The sequence below is a fragment of the Eumetopias jubatus genome, unplaced genomic scaffold, assembly GCF_037043125.1.
Source record: "Eumetopias jubatus isolate StellerSeaLion01/CBP00866 unplaced genomic scaffold, mEumJub1_p1.0 scaffold_4, whole genome shotgun sequence".
NCBI lineage: Eukaryota > Metazoa > Chordata > Mammalia > Carnivora > Otariidae > Eumetopias > Eumetopias jubatus.
The window spans coordinates 93,832,050-93,856,909 of record NW_028274810.1 but is presented as its reverse complement, the minus strand read 5'-3'; the positions used below and the strand labels follow the sequence as shown (position 1 = coordinate 93,856,909).

General features: G+C 53.1%; 1 protein-coding gene across 1 annotated transcript; it reads left to right on the top strand.

Moving 5' to 3' along the window:
- Nucleotides 1–8,654: 8,654 nt before the first annotated feature.
- Nucleotides 8,655–11,167, top strand: KLHDC7A (kelch domain containing 7A). Its single transcript, XM_028108600.2, has one exon. The coding sequence runs from the start codon at nt 8,655–8,657 to the stop codon at nt 11,043–11,045; it is 2,391 nt and encodes a 796-aa protein (XP_027964401.2). The 3' UTR covers nt 11,046–11,167.
- Nucleotides 11,168–24,860: the final 13,693 nt, after the last annotated feature.

Sequence of the window (24,860 nt, the reverse complement as noted above, 5' to 3'; positions counted from 1 at the left end):
TTTGTTCTCCATTTGTTTCTCCCTCCCCAGAACCAGGCCCAGGTCTGGCCCCTAGCATCCTATGGATGGACACTTGGTACAGGGACTCTGGCCCCTGGCCTGGCTTCCCCAGCCGGTCTCCCTGCAGCATCGCCCTGCCCAGTTCCTTCTGGCTCTCTGCAGCTTGGCTGGGGCCACTCTCTCCACCTTCTGCACCTGAGTGGCTATCTCTTTGCAGAGCATTGATTTGCACTCAGCCCCAGCAGCTCTAAGGGGCCAGCGAGGCCCCTGGCTGCACGGAGTTAGCTCCATTTAGAGGCTCAGGGCTGTGGAACATAAACCTGTCTTACCTCTCAGGGGTCAGCACCAGCTCTCTTGTCTCTGGGAGAGTCAGCTGGGGACTCTGGGCTGTGGCAGCTCCTCTCCCAGGAGAGCCGTACAGCTCCCCCAGCTCCTCCCTGCTGGCTCAGGCTCCTAGTTCCTCCAGCCCCACTCGCCACTGGGCCTGGGCGGGAGAGGATCTCTGCTTCTCTCCTTCCTGGTGGTCTCTTGAGAAGAGCAAGGGACGTGGGGGCCCAGAGAAAAGTGGGCCTTAATGCGCTATAATTCACCTGATCACCATGACAATTTATATAGTAGCAGGTTTTATTGGCCCCATTTTACAAATGAAGAAATTGAGCTCAGAGGTCACAAAGCAGTGATTTCGACACTTATCTGTCCAGGAACTTTTTTTTTTTTTTTTTTTTTTGCACGGAGTAACCCAAAGCACACATTTATTTCAAAACACACCACCTTGAGTTGGTGTCATTTCTTACCCCCAAAACCAATCTGACAAATACTCCCAAAAGCTCAGTATGCACCTTCCCCTGACTCAGGAATAGGCTACCCGGAGCCAGAGGACTTCCAGAATTTGCAGGTGAAATAGTATGAACAAGGATCTGTAACTCCCAGGGGAGCCTCAGAGGGACCTGAGACCCAGAGACCCAGAGAGAGTGAAGAACTGTTACCCTGGCTGGAGTCCCTGGGGAGAAGGCCCAGTTTTGATCTGGGGTTTTTGAGAAAGTGAGCAGAACGGCAGAGATGTGGGCAAGCGTGCCATGAGTGGGAGAAATGGCCTGTGCGACAGCAGGGAGGAGGGGACAGTAAACGGATGAGCTTGGCTGGAGCAGAACGGGTGTTTGGGAACAGAGACAAATGAGGTTGGGCCGTCAAAGGGACCTTGGAGAACAGGCTGAGGTGTTTAGATTTGATAGGGGAGGCCATGGGGAGCCACGGGACATCCTGGAGCCTGCACGTGGAGAAGGCAGAGGGGAGCCACGAGCTGCTAGGATGGGGCTCTGCGGACGGCCAGACCCAGAGAGCTCGCTGCCCCTGGTAGAGCACGCCGGGCTGGCAACTGTCAGGAATCCCACAGCAGGAGGAGGGAGCAGTGACAGGAGAGCAAGACAGCCTGGCCGGAAGCAAGTCCCTTAGACATAAAGTTGCCTGGTTGGAAGCTCAGGTGCCTCATTTCCTAGCTGTGTGTCTTGGGGCAAATAACTTAACCCTTCTGGGCTCCTTCCTTGTACAATGGGGATAACCCCGCCTGCTCGGGAGAGTTGCGGAAATTGGCTTAGATGAGAACCTACCTCTGAAGCACTTCAGAGCAAGGCACACCTCCAGCCCTCGACCATGATGGGTTCTCTTCTGATCCGTCAATATAGTCTATAAACACTTAGCAATCCCTGCTATGCACCTCCAGCAGGTGTCCTCCTAGGCATCCTAACGTGTTTTCTGACAATAATCCCATGGATGGATGGCGTCACATCCATTGGAGAGAGAAGGAAGCAAAGGCACAGAGATTTTGACAGTCAGAAACCATGGTGATATCTATTAAGGTTATTACAAGAGCTCAGATGTCACAGGGGCAGCGACAAAGGTGGGACCTCTCTCTGACCCCGGGTGGAAGAAGCCACATTGTCTTGAGGCTATTCGAGGTCATATAGTGGGGACTATGGGTGGGTGGGGTACTGATCCAAGTATTTATAGTGCTTCCCGTAGGGATCTGGTTAGCAGGAGGATTTTAGGCTGGTGAGGGGCCTGAGGTCCTGCCTGCTAACAAGGGTTTCTGGAAAATGTCTTTGGGGTCAAACAGACTTAGCCCCGGGCAAGAAACTGGGCCTCCGTGTCCTCCTCTCTAGAATGGGTCTTACCCCTGCTGCAGGGCGGGTGCCAAGGTGGAAGGAGATGGTGCCTACAGCCTCAGCAGAGCCCAGGGCCTAACACAGAGTGGGTGCTCCAGAAATACTGGCTCTTAGAACTGGCTCCGGGCCCTCGTGAAAGCTCTATCCCTTCACACGCAGGCGGTGGGCCTGCTGCACAGGATGCTTCCTCCGCCTCCACTCATCCCACCCCGGGAGCAAAAATCACGATGCACTCTGCCATCTCCAATGGCACCCATGAATCGTTTCACGTTCAATTTCCCCATCAAATTCGCAGGCACGTATCAAAGGCCATTATTCCACTTCCTAATGGTCTATGCAGTGGAATTGTAAGTAGGACATTTCTTCACGCCCTTGGCATTCCCGACTCGTTGAAACTCCCTTCCCTGCTGACTACAGCCCACCTTGTCCTTTCCAAAACCCTGACAGCACCCAGCCCTGGCCTCTGCTTGTCCCACAACAGAAGGGAACTTCAGTGACCTGTCTCCTTGGAAAGCAATGGTAGCCTCCCTTGGGTTTCTGTGGAAGTCAACTTTAGCAGCAGACCACACAGTAGGCTGGATGGGTGCAGGGCCAAGGTCAAAGAGCAGACGGATCTGAGCCTCACCTGCGCACTACTCACCAGCTGTGGGACCTGGGGCAAGATCACCTCTCCACTTGGAAGTTCCGGTGCCCTCACCTATAAAATAAGGATGACAGTGCCGACCGCACAGGGCAGGAGAATCAGAAGGGCGCGTCACACAAACAACCGGGAGAGGGTTTTATGGAGGTCACGTGACTAGAAGGCTGGATGGGAGGGGTGAGTTGGCACCTGAGGCTCAGCAGGTGACGATCACCAGGGTGGGTCCCCCAGGGTCCCGGCTGGGCCTCACCTCGGCTGTTTCAGATTCCTGACCGAGGTGGTAGCCTCAGTCGCTTAACTATGGTGCCAGCATCCCAGGACGGAGCTGAACAGGGGCCCGGGGGGGCAGCAGAGCCCAGGGGAATATTCTATATTTTACTGCCTGGTGAGGCAGGGCACTGGCCTAGCAGAGGGGCGCACAGTTGGAGGACCCTTGTGATACTAAGCTTCCAGTCCACAAGTGGCAGATCGGACAGAGGGGGTCCTGGGGGAGTGGCAACCAAGCTAGTGGGGTGGGGAGAGTGGCTCTTCCCCAGCCAGAATGGAAATATTTCAGTATTTAATGACCCATGCAGATGGGGCAGTACACGCCAGCCAGGGGTGCAGCCTGGGGGTGCTGAGCAAAAGGAAACCCATCATGTGTCAAGGAGAGGTTGTTGAGGAAAGCCCCTGGGTTAAGTGTAAAGAACCACCACTGCACCACCAAATACTTACTGTGCGCCCTCCGGATGAGTAGGAATCTGTCCTTGACCTCTTCCTCCTCCACCCCCGGGGGCCCAGTTAGATACCCTGTGTTCTATCTAGTCCCAGCTACACAGACTTTCCCTCCCTAGGCCTTGGCCTCTGCATCAGTCAGACCAGGTCCTTTAATCGCTGACACTTGGGACTCAGAAGCTCTGCCCTCTCCCTCCTGTGTGTGTGCATGTGCACACGGGGGTGTGTGCACATGGGGGTGTGTGCACACGGGGGTGTGTGCACACGGGGTGCACGTGCGTGTATGTGTGCGTGTGTAAGAGGCCATAGTCCTCCCTGTCTCCCTCTCTGCACAGACACCGAGATACCTGCACCCACCTCCTCCCGGCCTCGGGGCCCCCACTCAGGGCCTTACCTGGAGTCAGCGCCCACCTTGGGAAACGCAGACCCTTGGCGCTGAGCAGACCATAGGTGGGACCGGCACCACCGAATTCGAAGCCAACCACTGGAAGATGGGGCTGTTTGTTTGCATGGCACGCATTCAGCTCCAACTGTTTTATCCACCCCCTGAGCCAAACCCAGACTTCTCAATTGGTCCTGCGGGCACCAAGAGGCCAGATTGGCGCCACGCACGCACCCTCACCGAAGCCCTATACAGACTTCCAATTATCTTTTAATTTCGCTCCTGTCTTCATTTGTTCATTTCACTTTTTCCAAACAGACTGGGGTGGGGGAGGGGGTGGGGAGCTGTAATTTCTGGAGCTTGAAGCCTGCTCGTGGGAGTGTGGCGTTCACCAACCGGCAGGATGGGATCAGACCTCAGGAGAGAGCTGGAAGCTCACTCCCAACTGCCCTGCAGGGGATCTTACCTCCTCTTAGAGGCCCCGAAGTCCTTGTTCTTTTGTCTTCCGGGCTTCTGACTGTCTAGTAGCTATAGCCTCTGATTTTCTGTATGGTGGACAGGCTACAGCGAACACCCAGGATTAGCTAGTTCCTAGAGGCAGCAAATGACTCACCCAGGAGCGCCCCCTTTCATATGCAAATGAACCCATCCAAAGGGGAGCCACAACCGCCTGCTTTATCAGACTCTCCTGGGGCTCTCCTACACCAGGGCCAATATTCCCCTGTCCCAGTGACTCTAGGACCAGGTAGGAGACAAAGAAAGACAGTGCTGGGGCCCCCTGAAATTATTCAAACTAGCTGATCCTAAATCTATTCACCTTGCCTCGCCCACTCCTTCCCATGAAGAACCACAATCAGGGGCGCCTGGGCGGCTCAGTCGTTAAGCGTCTGCCTTCGGCTCAGGTCATGATCCCAGGGTCCTGGGTTCGAGCCCCATATCGGGCTCCCTGCTCAGCAGGAAGCCTGCTTCTCCCTCTCTCACTCTCCAAGCTTGTGTTGCCTCTCTCGCTGTGTCTCTCTCTGTCAAATAAATAAAATCTTTAAAAAAAAAAGAAAAGGAAAGGAAAACCACAATCACACTCCCATTCTGTCCTCTGGCTCCATCTGCCTCTTTCCTGACCCCAGTGCCTCCCCATGAGGCCCTGCATGGTGTGGCATGGGGGACCCTCTTGGGAACTGTAAGTAACAACTCTCTTTTCTGTGGCAGGTGTCTCGCAGAATGGAGGGTGCACAGCAGGAAGCCTCATTGAATGGGGGCTCCTCTGGCCTTGGCTGTCTCGGCAGGTGTTTCGGCAGGTGTTACTCCGGGCCTCCCACAAGGGAAGGTCACAGGAAATGCCACACCAGGAGTCAAATCAGTGCCATCTAACTCACACACACCCCCACATACACGGCCTGCACCTGCCCCAAGCCCCAATCTGGAGATGTCCAGACACCGTCACGTCTGTCAGGCCTCCGTGTGCTCAGACCTGTGATTTCTCTCCTCTTGGCCTTCCCTGTTCGGGCCACATCCATGCTCTGCGCTATCCCTGTGCACTCTCCCACGGAAACCTTCGCCAACGAGCATCGTCACTCCCCACCGACCTCCTGCTCGGCAGTGTCTTCCTGAGGTGGCAGTCTGCCAAGGTGCCAGGGCCATGTGTGTCTCTGTAAACTGTCGCTGCACCAGCAAGGGGCGTGGTACATGGTGAGCATCTGGTGAATATTTGTTCAATCAATCCATCCACACCCCCCTCCTTCCTTTATCAATACTTGATGCTAAACACCTCTTTCTGGAATAGTCTTTTGACCTCTCTTCTGATGACCTTCACTCTAGTCTCCCTGGCCATCCACTGGCCCGTGGTACTTTGTCAATAAGCACCTGTTGACAAATCACCTCATTAATTTTTTCCTCCATGATCCCTTGTGGCTTGATCATATCTCGGGTGCATGTGCCATCATATGAATCAGGATATAGGTTCTCTCAGGGCTGGGACTGTGTGTCTTCTGCTCCCAGCCGCCCCCCCCCCACCATGCCCCTGCCACCCCAGGGGACTGGTTTGGCCACACCCAGTGCCTGGGAGCAAGTTTCCAAAGGGAAAGAGTGATTGTCTGACTCAAAGGGTTTACACTGGAGCCACAAAGAAAGTGACTCCTGGTGCAGTGGAGTCTTTACTGGGGGGGAAGCAGCATGCCCAAGGGGCTGACACCCTGCTCACTCAGTGGCATCTGAGAGGACAATGCCAGTTCACAGCATTGTCACCAAACAGGCGTGCCATAAGTCTTCCCCTTTCCAAGGGTGTGGGAGTCCCAAAGCTGCCCCTACCACCAAAATGGTAACTTGGCCAGTGGGGGACCCGCAAAGACCTGGATTTGCCGTTGGACAAATCACTTCTATTACCCTTTACCCCTTTATACCTTGTCCTCCTCTTCCCAGAGGAAGAGGAATGATCCATGCAGCCAGAGAGACCTGGTCATACATCAAGACTCCGCCATTCACAATCTACGTGACATTGGCGGACCCCTCCGAGCCTGTGTCCTCACCTGTAGAATGAGGGTTATGACAGCATCTACCTCCCCCGATTACGGGAAGATGAAATGATTTTACTTACGCAAAGTACCCAGGACCTCACTCCCCATTTCCTGTTATTCGTCCTGATGAAACAAGGTGCTCACCCACCTCCTTGGCACGAAGAGGAATTCTCAGCAGACAAATAGCAAAGCTCACTTACTTTTTAATTCCTAGACCCATGGAAGTCTCCAAGGTGATTGTCAAACCAGGGATTTCCTGGGAGATACCGCAAACTTACTGAATCAGAAAGTCTGAGGAGCAGAGAGGGGAAGAATGAAGGGGGGGAAATCGGAGGGGGAGGCGAACCATGAGAGACGATGGACTCTGAAAAACAAACCGAGGGTTCTAGAGGGGAGGGGGTGGGGGGATGCGTTAGCCCGGTGATGGGTATTAAAGAGGGCACGTTCTGCATGGAGCACTGGGTGTTATAGGCAAACAATGAATCATGGAACACTACATCAAAAACTAATGATGTAATGTATGGTGATTAAAATAACATAATAAAAAAAATAGAGAGAAAAAACTAAAAAAAAAAGAAAGTCTTCTTCAGACTTTCAGCAGAGCTTGGAAATGTGCATTTCTGCCAAGCACCCCAGGGCTCCGGTGCCTGTTATCTTCAGAATCACTATCTTGACCATGAGGGAAAGAAAACGGGGGACCCCGCTGCCGGTCGCCCCCGGAACAAGCTGTAGAAGGCTGTCTCCCGGGGAACCATATACCTGGTAGGTGAAGTCAGGTCTGCAAAACTCTGGACTCTGGAAACAGGGATACAAGTCCCCAGTTACAAGCCAACTGACATAAGCTTGGAGCTGCCATAAAATAGGAGGTGGCAATTGCATCTCTCCTGAACGGGATGGTGGGCATCAGATGAGATTCATCCAGAGTGCCCCCCTCCATCCTACCCCTGGAAAGGCACAGAACATGCTGGTAGTTGCCCCCGCTGTGCTCGGCCCCATTCAGGCCAAGGGATCAGAGTCTCCAACACAGGGGGATCAGGCAGTGCTGGACCTGCCTGCCGGGCACGTCAGCCACTTTACCTGCTGGCCCCAAAGGCAGCCCTGCCCTGAACTCTGGGTGCCCTGGGAGGACCTTGGTCCGGGGAGGGGCAGAATTGAATCTGTGCTTCAGGTCCAGCTGGTGACAATTCATATGCATGATAATGACCCCGAGGAGGAGGAGGAGGAGGAAGAGGAGAGGAAGAAGAGTGGCTGATATTTTGTGAGCTTTCACAAGGTGGAGCTCAGCACTGTGGGCTGTACGCACACCAACCACAACCTTATGAGGTGCGTGTGCTGTTATCCCCCGTTTACTGATGAAGGAACTTAGGCACAGAGAGGGGAAGTCACTTGCCTAAGGTCACACAGCTGGCAAGGGGCAGAGCCAGGTAGTCAGTCTGGATCTGGAACCCACATCCCTGGTGAGATGGGGGCGGGTGAATCTCCCTTGCCTCTCACCAGAGGACGTTGTCTGTTTTCGAGGGCAAGGATGTGCCCCACGTCTCTCCCTGATCTGGGCACTAACACCCGGTGCTTTCCCCATCTGCCCTCAGGAGGGCCAGAGGGAGGGCAGAGGCATTCAAAGCCGGGTCAGGTGGCTTGGCTGCAGTCCGGGGCTCAGCTGTCCCTGCTGCTAATTGCGGACCTCCCCGCCCGGACCAGCAGAACCCATCGGGAAGGAAACAGACAGGGAGACCCTCAAGCCACACCTGCCACAGCTCCACCCGTCTCACAGTTCACCACACCCACAGTCGTAGCCCAGTGGATTTGCAAAAGAGAAAATAAAACACACACACAAATAATAACCAACCCCGTGCATTTCCTGGAATCAGATGACTGTGTGGTCAAGAGCTTCCTCCCTCTTTGTGTGCATGCCAGACACTGCTAACATCCTCCAACAGCTGCTGGTTCAGGTGGCTGATCACAAGCTCAGCCCTGGGGCACAACCCCCACCCCCACCTCCAGGAAAAGCATCGAAGGATCCGGGGAGGGCAGCGCCGAGATCTGCTGGCCCTGAGCCCCAGTGGCCACCATCTGCCAGCTCAAGGTCACCTTGGCTCCGACTCCCCCAGCTGACCGGCCCCTGGCTGGCCAGAGCCAGCCCAGAACCCCCTCCAGCTCCGCTCCGCAGGAACCAGGAATCGGCCCCTATTGGACAATCATTAATCGGATTCTTGACATTCTTCAGTCCCAGGGCGGCTTTGGGAAGCATGCTCCCCGGAAGAGGAGGAGTGGAGGCCCAGGACTGGCATTTGGACATGCAGCTGACAGGCAAGGTGGTGCTGTCCGCCGCTGCCCTGCTCCTGGTGACCGTGGCCTACAGGCTGTACAAGTCGAGGCCTGGCCAGGCCCCACGGTGGGGCAGGAACGCCAAGGCTGAGGCCAATGAGGAGGCCGAGGACTCCGGGCAGCCTGCGGTCCAGGGGGCTGCCCCCGGGGCGCCGCACTGGGCGCTGAGACGCCGGAGGGTAAGCAAGGAGACCAGAGAGGTGCCAGGCCGTGGCTGGGAGAATCAGGGAGACTCCCAAGTCCTGGCAACAGGACGCTCTCCCGAAGACTCAGAAGCCCAAGTGGCTCGGGAGCCCGCGGAGAAAGGCGCTGGTGAGGAAGGGGGTGGGCGGCACCCAGACTCTGAGCTGGCGCCTCCTGGCTGCAGTGGCTGGGAAGCCGGGACAGCTGCTGGCCCTACGCCCGAGCGGCCCCACCACCTCCATTTGGGCAGCGAGTCCCAGAGCTCCCGCGCTGGCCTCGCCACAGCAGCCGGCTGCAGTGAGGGCGGCGAGCCTGCCCTGTGGCCGGACAGTGGTCCCCCAGGGCAGCCAGGGCCCCTGGAGCAGGAGGCCGCTCCCACCAACTGGATGGCCCACGTGGAAGGCAAGAGCGACGTGAGCAAGAGCTGGGTCTTCACCCGCGTGACGGGGGTCCACAGGGAAGAGGCCATGGCCCTCCAGGCCACCATGGACATGGGCCTGACCCTGCCTCAGCAGGAGGGAGCTTCCAGCACCTCCTACATCTACTCTTCGGTGGCCCGGGTTTGTGTGGAGGAGAATTTCCTACAGGACAAGGGGGAGGGGGCCGGGCCCAGGCTGAAGGGCAAGGTGTACGATTACTATGTGGAATCCACCTCCCGAGCCACCTCCAAGGGCAGGCTGGCCCCCAGAACAGCTGCCCTGGCTGAGTGTCCAGCCCCCGTGCCACCACCAGGCCCCCTGGGAACAGGGGCAGCTTCAGGAGGCCAAGCCGCTGACCAGGAAGGTGGAACCGAGACACCCACCTGCCCCCAGCCTGTGCTGTCGCCCTCCACGCAAGGCTTCAGCAGGAAGGACAGCCTCCTCCAGATCCTGGAGAACCCAGAGCTCCAGCTGCAGCTCGATGGCTTTGGGGCCCCCACTCCATCCTGCCCAGACGGGAGTGCCCTGCCTGGCCGCCCCCTCCCCAGGGCTCCTCTCGGGGCCAGCTCCGCCGGAAGCAGCGGGGAGCCCCACATGCAGCTGGTGCCGGGGACCAATTTCGTCCACCTCCCACCGGCCCCTGGCTCTGCCCCAGGCTTCCACCTGGATCTGGGCAACTGCTGCCAGGTACTGACCTTGGCCAAGAGGCAGAAGCTGGAGGAGCTGCAGGAGGCAGCCTACAAGGTGATGAGTGACAACTATCTTCAGGTGCTGCGCAGCCCAGATGTCTATGGGTGCCTGAGCGGGACTGAGCGGGAGCTGATCCTCCGGCGCCGGCTGCGGGGCCGCAAGCACCTGGTGGTGGCCGATGTGTGCCCTCAGGAGGGCTCCGGCCGCCTCTGTTGCTATGATGAGGAGCGGGACGCCTGGCACCCGCTGGTCGGTCTGCCCCCCGAGGCTGTGTCCCGAGGCTGTGCCCTCTGCAGTCTCTTCAACTACCTCTTCGTGGTGTCTGGCTGCCAGGGGTCTGGGTGCCAGCCCTCCAACCGCGTCTTCTGCTACAACCTGCTGACGGGGATCTGGAGCGAGGTGTGCCCGCTGAACCAGCCCCGGCCGCACTGCCGGCTGGTGGCCCTGGATGGCCACCTGTACGCCATCGGGGGCGAGTGTCTGAACACGGTGGAATGCTATGACCCCCGCCTGGACCGCTGGACCTTCGTCCCACCGCTCCCCAGCGACACGTTCGCCCTGGCACACATGGCCACGGCATGCGCTGGTGAGATCTTCGTCACGGGTGGCACCCTGCGCTACTTGCTACTCCGATTCTCCGTCCGGGAGCAGCGCTGGCAGGCCGGCCCCACGGGGGGCGGCAAGGACCGCACGGCCGAGATGGTGGCGGTCAACGGCTTTCTCTACCGGTTTGATCTCAATCGCAGCCTGGGCATCAGCGTGTACCGCTGCAGCGCCAGCACCCGCCTCTGGTATGAGTGCGCCACGTACCGGACACCGTACCCCGACGCCTTCCAGTGCGCTGTGGTGGGGGACCTCATCTACTGCGTGGGGCGCCGGCGCACACTCTGCTTCCTGGCTGACCACATCTCGCCCAGGTTTGTGCCCCAGGAGCTGCGGAGCTTCCCCTCCCCGCAGGGCACCCTCCTGCCCACCGAGCTGACCCTGCCCATCCCTGATGTGCCTCAGACCAGGGTCTAGCTACCCACTCTGCCGGACTTGTCCTGCAAAACTGGGAAGCAAAAGGCACCCCCTGCCCGTCACTCCGTGAGCCATTTCTAGGAGAGCAGGCAGTTCAGGCATTTGGCCAGCAAGAGATGAATTCTAACCTTACCTCCCCCGCTGACCGGGGCCCTCGGATGTGTCTTTGCTGTCAGTGGGATGCAGAGATAGAACCAGGGACCGGTGCTCCGAGGCTGAGGGCAGCCACGCACGTGTGCAGGGATGAGTGCCACCTTGCTTCAAATCTGAATTCTTGGTGGAAAGGATGTCAGGGTCCCGCCAAAGTTCAGGCGCACAGCCTCATCCCAACCACAGTTCCCAGTGCCGGTTGACCCACAATAACCCCTCAAGCCGACCCCACCGGAGGTGGGCCAGCTCTCTATAGGCCACCAGGGCCGCTTCCTAAACACTGGCCACTGAGCCTTTACCTCCAGGGTTCCCAGAAGCACCAGGGACACAAAAGGAGGTGGTTCCGGCCGTGCCAAGAGCCCTGGGGAGCCCCCAGGGGCCTGGCCAGAGGAGAGATGGTTGGAGAAGTAGATCAGTGACCGTTGGTGCTGCCAATGGGACTCTTGCCTGCAGAGCAAATTGACCATTACCCACTTCACTTGTTCTCATTACCTAGAATTCTAGTATACTAGGAGGAGAAGGCTCCAATTAGCGGCCATTTGAAAACATACATCCTGTAGTGGTCCACAAAGAAGAGCCCCAGTGATCCCGCATCTGAGGTCTCAGGAGAGAGAGTAGGTGCGATCTGTCGGGCGCCCGTCCTCCTGGGCTCCCCCGCTTGGGCCCATTGCTAACTGACCACTGACTCCCTCCCCAGAGCTCAGAGCCTGCACGATACAGCAGCCGTCCGAACAACACAGCCCTCACCTCGGGGAGCAGGGCAGGGCAGACACTGCCAGGCACCCCTCCCGGTCTGCTGAGAGATGTTGGCATAATTTCTCCTCCCTGTGCCCTGTGGTCACCTGGTCTGCCCTGTCAGACAGGAGAGGAGGGAGGGGCAGGTTCATGACGGAGCTGATTAACTGGAAAATCACACAGGACACTGGGACCAGCTCTCACATCAGAGTTGGTAAATTTGGAAAGGGCAGAGACCCCCCCCAACCTCAGGATGTTGCCCATTCTTCCTGGAGGGGAGGGAGAGAGACCGGACCGATCTATTGCCGAAGCCCTGTTGTCTCGCTGAGGAGGACGCATACACGGATAGAAGGGCAGTGATGTTCCCGGTGTCAGCCGGAAGCCAGGGCAGCTGGGACCACTTCTAAAGTGACAGGCAGCCTGGAGGAGAGAAGTAGAGATGCGGGTGCACCAGGGCAGGCCTGACACGCGGGGAGCTAAGGATGCTTTGGATTTCAGCGTTCCTACCTCGAAATGGGAAGGACAGTTCATGGCCTTCTCTGCCAGAGAAATGAGAACACCTGAAGAAAGTCCTTCCCAAATTCCCTTGGGGATCTGGACAGGAGCTTGTGTTCACTGCAGCTGCTGGGGCTGAGCCAGGGTCTTCCTGGAAAATGCACGATTAGAACAAGAAATAACAGGATGGAGATGAGAACTTACATTGGGCCCCTCAAAGCCACCGTCCCCATTCTAGGGCCTGGAGGGTGAGGCTGCCTAGTTGATTCCTAAGTTGGAGCCTGGTGACCCACCCCCATCCCCTGCCAGGGCCGTGCTCAAGCTCAGAGCCAACACTCAGACATGAGCCTCCAAGGGACCCTTGGTGGGGAAGTGGGGGTAACTCAGCAACATGACTGAGAGGCAGCATGGGCATCATGATGCCAGGCTGGGGGTTGCTTGGAAGGTGAACCCCATCTGGGAGCTGGGGGCTGATGAAGCCAGATCCAGCCCCCAAGGGCAAGCCTCCAGCAAATAGCCAGGCAATGGACTAGACCACAACCAAGCAGGGAGGCCTTGGGGGAGGGCTCCAAGCCCAGGGTGACCTAGAGATCACTCCAGAAAACTTGTCAGAGCCCCGTTGCCTGGGGCATGGTCCCATGGTCAGGACCAGGGAAACCGCAGCGTTTGTTCCTGACCCACTGATGGTGGGTGTGCTCTTCATGATGAAGGGAGGGCTGAGAGGGTAGTACGGGGCCCATCTCATCTACATCCCTGGGGTCCTGTGCAGACATCACTCATTGATCGCCTTATCTTTTCCCATTAAGCCTCAGAACCCAGAACACCGGGCCCTAGGCAGTCACCACTGATAGATGAGAGCTGGTGTGTTTCTCATCACCGGCCTGGGTCTAGAGCTAGCCTTAGGGAAGTGAGTGCTCAGGACCATCATGGTAGAGCAAGGCAGTTCAGGGAGCCTGCAAAGACCACCTGGATTCATTCATAGAACGTTTAGGCTGGGCACTGTTCCGGGTGCTGGGAACGCAGCAGGTCCCTGCCCTAACAGAGCGCACGTTCTGCTGGAGGACAACGGGCAATTTCTATAAACAAACCCGTAAACAGATGAATGGAACCCACGCTGCATACGTACAAGGAAGGCAGAGGAGGCAAAGAAGTATCGTGTGATCAGCCTCCCTGATAAAGAGACAGTGAGCAGAGCCCGGGATGGAAATCCGGGAAATGCATGGATCAGGGCTGGCTCAGGGCACAGGAAGGCTGGCCCTGCCACCAGCGGGGGCTTCGTCACCCCTGCCGGGGAAGGCAGGGCTGCCTGCAAGGAGCTACACCTCAGAGTGAAGAGGACAGGAACCCAGCTGTCGTGCTCTAGCCACTCACGTAAGGGAGCGTTTAGGAAAGAGGCTCCTTGCAGGACAGTAAGCTACATCCCCTGGAGAGAAGCAGAGTGCACGCATTTAAGGGGAGAGTCCAGATCGCGCACCACCGCCGTGCCTGAGTGTGTGTCTGGGTGTCAGCCTGCCCGTGATCCTCCACAGGGGTCAGAGTCTAGGATTTCCACTTGACCTTGTGGGATAGCCTTGCCCGGCCACCTCGAGCCCTCAGCCTCACGGAGGACTGTGTGTCCCTTGGCCTCTCCCTGGGTCATCTGTCCTGCTTCCCCGTGAAGAATTTCTTCTTTAAAACAAAATTAAAAACCAACTCTTCAGCTTGGGTTGCTTTCCACGTGAGGCCAACCACAGGTTTGTAGGAAAGAAAATTGGAAAATACAAAAGTACAAAAAAACTCCCCCTTTTCACCACCCAAAGACAACCCCTCTGCGGTGCACGTTCCTCCAGCCTGTGCATCCTTTTCTTTGGCTTGATTTTGGCCAACGTGTGATTATGCTGAATGCACAATTCAGCTGCTTCCTTTTTTCACTTAGCTTTTTAGAATACGCATTTTCCGTGTTGCTACAAACCCTCGGTAAACATCATTTCAATAGGTGCACAATGTTCCACTGAGTGGCTGTACCACGGTTTATTTAAACAGTCCCCCGTCCTGTCGGGCCTGTAGATTTGTTTTCCCCCCTGTTGGTTTCTTTTTCCATCACAAATAAACCGTTTTTTGTTTTCCTGTTCCTCTCTGTCTGGGGCCTCCATCAATATTTACAAGAGAAGTCCCGTCTAGGGCTTGTCTGGAATACAGGGTTGCTGAAGCAAGCCTAGAAACCACAGCATCTGCCTAGGGCTGGGGCCCAGCCCCACTCTGAGCGCAGGGCATGGGGCACAGGGCACAGGAAGGCAAGGCTGCCCAACGGGGCTGTCCCAGGTGCCCTGTGGCGTTGCTGGAGCCAGGATGTAAGGGACAGGCCATGTGTATAGAGCCCCTGTTTGGTGTAGACCAAGCACTGGACTAGATGCTTTCTACACATCACTTCACTGATCCTGACAACAACCCCATTTTACAGGGGACAAAACTGAGGCTCACAATGTTCAAGGACACTCACCTTCATGCCAAAGTTCAAAGACTCTCAGTTCCCTTCAAAACACTCTTGAACCTGGCCTGCCCACTCTCTACATTTCCATTCCCTTATCATGAAGCCCTGGGGCCAAGGACTTGGCATCAGCCATCCCCTGGGCCACTCCCAAACCCTCCCCCACTCACACTGATCACATATGCTCTATCCTTGAAATTTGCACTCAACGAAAACAGTCCTCTTTTTTTCCTTAAGATGTATTTATTTATTTTAGAGCAGGGGAGGGGCAGAGGGAGAGGGAGAGAGAGTCTCAAGCAGACTCCACACTGAGCATGGAGCCCCACATGGGGTTTGATCTCACGACCCTGAGATCAGACCTGAGCTGAAATCAGGAGTCGGATGCTTAACCAACTGAGCCACCCAGGCACCCCTCAAAGAAAATATTCTTAAACTCTCTGATCCTCAATGTCTGCATCTGTAAAATGGGTTTGCCACCTCCAGCCTCAAGATGATGTCACAAGCAAATGTGTGTAAAGCGCCGGGCCCAGGGATGCTCCAAAGTAGGTCTCCTAAGTACCATTGGCTTCTGCAAGGGCCAGCTGGGAGGAGGTCTGCTGGTACTCCCACTCCCCTTTCTCAGCATCCCAGATCCAGAGGAAGGTTGTCTAACATTTAAGCTGCAGGAACCCTGTCTGATTTGGCAAGATTTGGGGGCTTGGGGGAGGAGTGGGGTGGAGCTCACCTTATTCATATTTTACACCATTTGGGTTTTGAGACTCTGAGCCTGTACTCTCCCCTTCCACAGTAGGTGACTTACTGATTGGAGCCTCCGCAGCCTCAGAGCGTTAAGCCTTTTCCCAGCATGTTGGACAGTGAGGAGAAGCTTTAGGAGCTGCTCAGAGCTCCCTGGAAACCTTGAGAAGGTGCAAGGGGGAGCAGGCTCCTTTCTTTTACAGATGGGGGTGAGGGTCGCTGGGAGCTACTGGAGCACTGTGCGCCGTGTCTGGCCTGCAGATATTTAGAGTCATGACAGGTGCCCCTCATTCCGGCCTTTGTCATCCTTGCCTGGAAGAGCCTTGTGGCCCCAGGGCTGCCCTGTGATCCCCTAAAGCCGTGGCTCCAGCTGGCAGGAGCCTCTGAGGCAGACAGACGTGAGGGGTGAGGCTCGGGCAGAGGAAGGGGACAGAACACAAGGGAGGAGGTGCCCTCGGGAAAGGGGAGATTAGGCGGGAGGCTCAAACAGCCAGAAGAAAGGACTGCTCGAGGGCAGTCTCTACAGACAGCTCTTGTGGAAAGTGGGATGTGGGTCAAAATATGAACAAAAATGAAAATGCGATCAAGTCTGGCTTGCCTCTTGGTGTGCCGAGAGATGGCGGAGGCGGCTCTCACATAGGTAATAGGATATTAACACCACCAGCGTCCCTGTACCATCCTTCCCTCCCTCATCGAACCCTTGCGGGGACATCACTGCCTGAAAGTGATTATGCTCATGACATAGGGAAGGAAACAAAGACAAGACATTTCACAAAAATTAAAAGTCACTAAAAAACTAGAAGGGAGAGGGGGCGCCTGGCTGGCTCAGTTGGAAGAGCATGCAACTCTTGGTTTTGGGGGAGTGAGTTCAAGCCCCATGTTGGGTGTAGAGTATACTTTTTAAAAAAGGCAAAAGAGAGAAACCTGATCTCTGTCAATACATTTATTGAGTATTCACAATGCTAATAGGCGCTATACTCATATGATCTCGTTTTACCCTCAAAACAACCCAATAGGTGGTAAAACTGGTCAAATTCTCCCCTTCCATCAATTCCTCCACCCCTTGGATCTGGCCATGGGACTTTCTCCAAATAGCTTGGGCATTGGATTTACTGTCTTGTGGCTCTTAGAAACCCTGTGACCATCACCACGAGAGCAAGCCCAGGATAGCCTGCTGGATGATGAGACGCATGGCCCTATTACCAGTTCCCACAGTCAACGGCTGGCCCCAAGTGCCTGAACGAGCCCAGGCAAGACCAGCAGGCACCTGACTGAACCCCAGCCCAAAGTGCCCATCCACTGACTCATGAGCAAAGTAGAGGGTTGTGCTTTTAAGCCACTACATTTGGGGTTTGCAACTCAGCAGGAAGTGGGTGACACAACAGTCCCATGCTGCATCACGATCACCACCACGTTATGCTTGAGGAAACTAGGATTCAAGAAAGTGATCACGTAGGATCACGTAGCTACAAGGTGGAGAGGCTGAGATGCCACCCCAGGTCTGCCTTACTCCAAATCCCACGCTCATCATTCAGCCACACTCTGTCTAGCCAAAAACAGGGCACTGGGGTTCCTCCTGGGGGCCTGGCCATGGAGCTTGGTACTCAGCCCTCTGTCATTCCCAGAAGGGCTGGGTCTCCACCAGGACCCAGGCAAGGTCTGTAGGGGAATGGCTCTGAACAATCAGATCAGCTCCTTGAAAAATAGCCACTAATACCTACTGAGGGCCAGGACATGCTCTAAGCACCTGACTGCCAGGAATTCTTTAATTCTAAAAACATCCCTGTGTGTTCGATACTTTACCATTTCACAGATGAGAAAGCTGAGGTACAGAGGGGTTAGGTAACCTGCCCACTGTTGCATAGCCAATGAGTGATAGAGCCCATGAAACCCCAGGTTGCTCCAGAGTTGTCGGGAGATGAATCAGTTAGGAAAACAGGGAGACCTTTGCTTCCTGCCCCCCTGCAGCACCCTCCCACCAGAACACTGGGGTCAGAAGCCTTGCCTACCCTGCTCACTGGGTCTTGTTCGTACAGGTGCATGAACAAGGGCAGAAGCTCAGTGATACTTTACCAAAGAAAGGATAAGAGTGGCAAGGACCTCTCCATGAGGCTGCCCGCTTCCAGGCTGCTTGGACCCCCTGCTGGGGATTTTGAAGGTGCCCTCCAGCATCCTGGCATGAGTTTGGCCCCTGGGGGTGAGGGTTGGCAATCCAAAATCATGAGACCACTTGCCAAAAGCCATGGCCCGGCTCATCACATTACCCAACACTTGCATTCACTGAGAAGTTTATACAGAGATTTCAAATCTACCATCGTCCCATTTCACAGATGAAATAAGCGAGGCTCAGAGAGATCTCACATCTGTGATGTCAGTACTCATCCTTCAAGGTCTTGAAAGTGTGGTATCAGCTTCCCACCACCGACATGGCCCACTCGTCCATCAGGACACTCCACACTGCACACATAAGCCCCCCACATCTCACTCCTCAGCCAATAGGTCTGCTGGCCCCCGTGAGTTCTCCGGGGGCAGCAAGGAGGTCTTGTCTGCCTCTGTCATGCATGCGGGCACAGGGCAGCCACACAGCATGGCTCAGAGGCCGGTGCAGCTGAGCTATGTCCGTATTCAAAATGTACCATCAAGTACTGCCATGGGGAGTTTGGGACGCCTGGCTGGATTGCTCTCCTGTCTCCAAGGGAGACTGTTTTATGCCTTCTGCCCTCTCCTCAAACACCCCCCTCATGTTGGCATGCAATATTGGGGCACAGAGAGTCCTTCAGTCCTTACAGTGCTGAGCACACCTGCTCTGCTGCAATTGTCAACACCTGCACGCTGCCCAGGAGCCTTCCAGTGTCCATGCTAGTGCCCCTTGGAGGAGCCTAACTGTCAGGAGTTGGTGTATAAATACCCCAGCTCCCTCGACCCTCAGTGGTTAACAGCCTCAGGTTTTCGCTTTAACAAAGTCACTTCAATCCTCCCTGCCTATCCTCCCACCTGCTCCTCCTTCTGTCTAGAGACTGTAGAGGGGACAGGGCCTCCTTTCGCCTAAAACCCATCCACTCTCACCTTCTTTAGGACTTCACACCAGAGACGGCCCGGCTCTGGCATGGACCACCTGCCCCTATCGGCTGGGTAGTTCCAGGCAGCATACAAATGGACTCTGGCATCTCCCATCTTAATAGAAAAGCAACTTTCACATGATTTGCCTGATAGCACAATAAATAAAAACCACAAAGACACTTTAGAAGGTTAAAAACATCACACACATATAATGCATCTTTATTTGTAGTGAGTGTCAAAGCGATGTGGTATCTTTGTGTTCCTGAAAACACTTTATCCTCCGAAGATTCGTGATTGTTTTTCCTGCAATCATGTTTATGCTACCACAGTCAACAATCTTTGCTTTGTAGAAAATATGAGGGTTAGATTTAACCTGGCCTCAATTTGAATCATCAAAAATTCTGAGTGAACTCTCAAAAAAAAAAAAAAAAAAGCTTCCTGTTATAGAATGCTTCTCATTTGATCTGAAGGAGCCAAAATCTTGGATTGTACCTAAAAACATTTAACCCCATGCCTCGTATCTTTTGGCTACTCAATTTCACCTCCCAAGCCTGGTCTCTCTCCCCTGCACCAAGCCGTGGGGTGGGGCAGAGGGCTGATGGCAAGTTAGGGCAAGATCAACCCCAAGAAACCCCAGGTAGGTAATGTCTTTAGTACAAGTTGTCTTTGCCTTTTTAAACACATTTTTTATGTGTTAAAATATACATAACACAAAATTGACCATCATAGCCACTTTAAAGTATACGACTCAGTGGCATTAAATACATTCACGATGCCGTGTGTCCAGCTTTATCTGACTGCAAAGGATACACAAACATTTATTGTAGAATATCCAACCGGACAAATACAGAGAAGCCCAAAGAAGACAGTAGAAATCACTCCCACTCAGAAATAATCAATTATTGCTTTGACTTTTTTATTCCAGCCTCTTATTTATTATCCATAATTTTAAAATTAAAAAAAAGGACATCTTACTCTGTTCTTGCTGCATAATCCCCCTTTTCTCCTATCAGAATATTGTGACTACTTTCCAGTAAGATAGATCACTGGGTTTCTTTTTATTGTGGTACATATACACAACATAAAATTTACCATTTCAACCGCTTTTAAGTGTTCAGTTCAGAGGCAGTAAGTACATTTGCTTTGTTATGCAACCATCACTACCATCCATCTCCCGAACCTGCTCATCCTCCCAACTGAAGCTCTGTACCCGCTAAACACCAACTCCCCATTCCCCTCTCCCCTCGCCCCCAGCCCCCAGAAGTAAAAGTTGCCTTTAACTTTGGAAAATATCCCTTACAAGGATGAGGAAGTTCTCCGCTCCATCAGCACAGATAATTGGGAATGTGCCTTAAGCACAAAGACACACTGGTTTTCATTCATTCTGGAAAATGCAGCAAACAGCACAGAGCCGGGCTCAGCGGGATCCTTTGGGGCTAAAGAATCAATGGCCTCTTTCTCAAAGATGCCAGGCATTCCCTCCTCATTACCATGGAGAAAGACAAAGGGGAGAAAGTTTTCTCTGTTCTCTATAAACTTCCTCCATCCTCACACTAAATTACTTTTGGGGCTTTAACAAAAATATAGTTGGGAAAAGGCCAAGGTATAAAACATGTTAATGATTGAGTTTGATTATGGGTCCTAATTATGCAATGATGGGCACTTACAGTATGCGCAATGGAGTCGCACTAATTGCCTAGTAATGATCTCCGTGGGGTGTGCACACCTTGGACAGGGCTGTGTTTCAGCGGCCTGAAGCTGCAGGTACACGGGGGAGGAGGACCAGGAGTATGGGAAGGTTGGAAGACCAGGGGTAGGGGCGGGTAAAGGAAGGTCTCCCTTCCAGAATGCAGGGACGTCAGGGCACAGAATGACAAGACCAGCAAGTCAGCACAGACGGACAACCGTGAGTTCTGCCTTCACTCATCAGTGTTTATTAAACTCCTGCTCCCTGCAAGGCACTAGGTTATGACTGTGAGTGGGTTGGGCACGTTCTCCTGGGGAAGCCGGAAGTACACAGGTGAGTAGCTACATAAAATAATGGCAGACTGGCATAAGCGCAGTGCAGGAAACAAATGTAGTATGATATAGAGAGAGATGGGGGATATATGTCATAGTTCTCAAGGTGGCTTCTTGGGGGAGGTGGCATTTAAGCCGTGATATGAAAGATGAGAAGGATTTGACCGGAGGATAGGAAGGAGCAGGGAGAGAAAGAGGAGGGGAGAGGGAGGGTGGGAGGCAGAGAGAGAGAGAGAGAGATTGGGGAGGGACAGAGAGGGAAGAAGGGGGGAGGCAGAGAGAGAGGGCGAGCACTCACCAGAGGAGCATTCTGGGAGAAGGGGATGCAGGAGGAAAGCCCCTGTGTCCCTGCCCAAGAGAGAATCAGAAAGACCAGAAAGGTGGTGGGAGGTGGGGACCAGCCAGGTCATGCAGGAGAATGTCAATGGTCCACGAGGATAAGGAATTTGGGTTTTATCCTCAGCCCAGTAAGAAGCCCTCAGAGGGTTCTGTTTTGTTTCTTTTGCTAATAAATCTTTTCTTTCAGAAGAGTTCTAGGTGCACAGAAGAGTTGCAACATGATAGACCACACACCCAGTGTCTCTGGTTGTTAACATCTTAGGTAAATGTGATCCATTTGTCACAACTAAGGAACCACTACAGACACATGATCATTAACTAAAGTCTATACTTTATTCAGATTTCCTAAATTTTTGCCCAATGTCCTTTTTCTGTCCCTGGATTCCATTTCTATCCTTGGATTCCATCCAAGATACCACATTCCTTTTAGAGGTCCTATCTCCCGAGGCTCCTCTTGGTGGTGATGGTTTCCCAGACTCTCCTTGTTTTTGATGATCTTGACAGTTTTGAGGAGTCCTGGTCAGGTATTATGTAGACTGTCCTTCGGTTTGGTTTTGGCTAATGTTTTTTCTCATGGGTTATGAGTTACTCGACTGGGATTCTGGGAGAAAGACCACGGAAGAACATTGCACCTCTCATCACATCGTAACAAGGGTACATGACTTATCAACTGTTAGCTTTGACCTTGATCCCCTGGCTGAGGCAGCATTTGTCACACTCTCTGCAGTAACATGACCCTCTTTTCCCTCCTCCCATGTTCTGTCCTTTAGAAAGAGTCTCCATGTGCTGCCCACCCTTAAGGGACAGGAAGCTCTGCTCTGTTCTTGATGGGGGAGTATCTTCAAAAATTATTTGGAATTCTTCTGTACAGGAGATTTGTCTCTTCTGCCCCATCTATCTGAATAATTATCCAAAAAATTATCTGTCGATGTCAGTATAGACTCACGATACGGACGTTGTACTTTGGGTTATAGTCCAAAACTATATTGTTTCTTTTGTTGCCTAAATTATTCCAGCTTTAGCCACTAGGACCTCCTTCAGTTGACTCCTGTGTCCTTTTGAGACATAGCGCCATCATTTTGTTTCTTGAGCACGTCATTATTCTCTGGCACTGCAAGGCGCTCCAGGCTCATCTGTACATTCCCTGACCAGTCCTAGAACCCATCATTTCTCTAAGGAGCCCTAGCTCCTTTTATTAGAGAACAGTATTCAGAACCGAGATCTGGGCTGCGGGTCTGCAGAGGTGTTTAAGCACAAGGGTGGCATTAACTGATTTCAGTTTTCAAGATGTCCTTCTGGCTGCTGTGGGGGGAACATACTGGTGGGAAGCCGGAGAGGAATCAGGGATACCAGCTAGGAGGGTATTGTGGTTATTCAGGTGAGAGGTGTGGGTACCCACTTTGACACTCGGAGTTCACATAAAATTATTTTAAAATTGAAGACATCTGAGATTAACAGATGCAGAAAAAGTCTTCTTAGAGCTTTCTTTATCTCACTAAAAGCAGAAACTTCTGGGAGTGAAACTGTCATAAATTCCATCCTCTGGGGGAGCTTTATGGCCATGGAAAAGATGGAAAAGACCACTCACATCTGCATAAACAAACATTATCACAAATTTCCTCCTCTCCTGTTTGTTCCCTTAGAAACCCATTTGTTTTTTTCCCATGGAAGCCTCTTCTCTCCCTTCTCTTTCCAAAACTTCAGCCACTTAGCGAATGACTTTTTCTGGAAGCTCCTGTATTACACATGAAAAATTTTAGGTTTTTTTCTCTTTTGTTAATCTGTTTTTTGTCCATTTAATTTGCATGCCCCCAGGTACTAAGACTAAGAGGTCTTTCTACCCTGACAGAGGCAACAGGCCTGAGCAACACAAAGACACAAGGTCAGCTAGAGATGAGTTCTTGCTGTGGCAATCAACCCACCAGATTATCCCTCTGTCCAGCCCTCTTCGGCCCCCCCACTCAGCCTTCCTCCATCCCTTGACCCCTCCAATACACAATTCCCTTTCTCTCCACTTAACCCTGAATTGATTTCTGTTGCTTACGACCAGGAATCCTAACCAAAACAGTTTAGCAACCTCACCATTGACCTCAATGGTGGAGTCCCGAAAGACAGGGTCTGAGCCTCCTTCATTTCATCTCCCCTGCCTCCCAACTTTAGCACGGAGCCCAGCACATGGGCCATGCTCAGGAAATGTGCATTGAGCTGGATTTGTGCTATTCGGTGAACACAGTCATTGGCTGTGCAATGGACCACCCTCAAGCCAGCTGCCAGGGGGCACCTTGGTAACCCACTTAAGGAAATAAACTGTTGGCAAGTTCTTTCCCCACATTCATTTGCATGGAAACAATTAGTGTGCTAATTAAAATTGAGTCTTATCTGTTCCTTTAAGTAAAGCCCAGCAGGACCTCCAGTTGGCAAGATTTTTTTGGCAGAACGTTTGAGGTTCTCCGGTAGTAGAAAGGAAGGCATTTTCACTTCCCATCAAATATTTAATAATCAGGTGGCTGCTGGATTTGGCTGACCCTCCCTTCAATGGGCCTGCATGAGTGAGGTTGGTGGACAACCTATATCCCAACTCAAATGAGTGAAGATTTGTAACCCTTCTCCCAGCCTAGCCAGGCGGCAGTTGCCTTGCTCCATAAAGGAAGAGTTTGTTGCCCAAATTAATAGCATAAACAAGATTCCAGAAGGGACTGTTTAACCTACTTAAGAGAACACACTATTTTCAAGCAATTAATACCGTTTGCACACAATGAATGAGCTAATTGCAGATAAGCCTTATTTCTGCCTTGAAGAAGGATCCGGTAGGACCAGTACTTGGCAACACTTTGCCAACGGTTAGTTAGTATCACCACGTGTTCTGAAAGGAATAATGTCACAATTCCCTGAAAGCAATCCCCTAGATTCAGATTTCTAAGTAATTCTCACTAGGCCTTAAGGCCAGCATCTATAAAGTGGGGGTAATACCCATCTCATAGAGCTCTTGTGAGTTAATGAATGCACTCATGCCCATAAATGGCGGCTAAATCCACTCTGGCCTTCCCCCACATTTGTTCAAATGAGGAGACAGATTCTGGGCTCAGCTGCTGATGGGGGCTACCAGGCAGCCCACCAAGGCTGAGCTAGCAGCCACTGTTATAAAGAAGAGCAACCAGCCTTCGCCTGGGCTCTGCTACCAACTAGCTGGACAACCTGAAGCTACCCTTCTCTCCTTCGAGCAAATGAACTGGGTGTTAGTTGTGTGGTTTTAAACTCTTCTTAAAAATAAATTTCTTTGCTGGGGCGCCTGGGTGGCTCAGTCATTGAGAGTCTGCCTTCAGCTCAGGTCATGATCCCAGGGTCCTGGGATCAAGTCCCGCATCGGGAGCCCGCTTCTCCCTCTCCCACTCCCCCTGCTTGTGTACCCTCTCTTGCTGTGTCTCTCTCTGTCAAATAAATAAATAAAATCTTAAAATCTTAAAATAAATAAATAAATAAATAAATAAATAAATTTCTTTGCTTACTTCGATTCCGTTCGGGAGGAAGAAGTTTTCCCCCAGCTTCTTCAGGGTGTGTCGGGACCCTGCAAATTAAACTAACAAAAGGTATATTAGCTGGAGAAAAAGAACAGAATTGTTACTAATAGATACATGCTGGGAGTTCACAGAACAGAACAGAAAATCAAAGAAGCACTTAGACTCAGGGGCTTATATATCCTTTTAACAAAGGAAAACGGGCTTGGGCTTCAAAGGACAATAAATTGTGGGTAAGTGACTCGGACATACACGGGAGGAGCTAACCGAAGATAAGGGCTATCTTAATAAGGTCTGTTT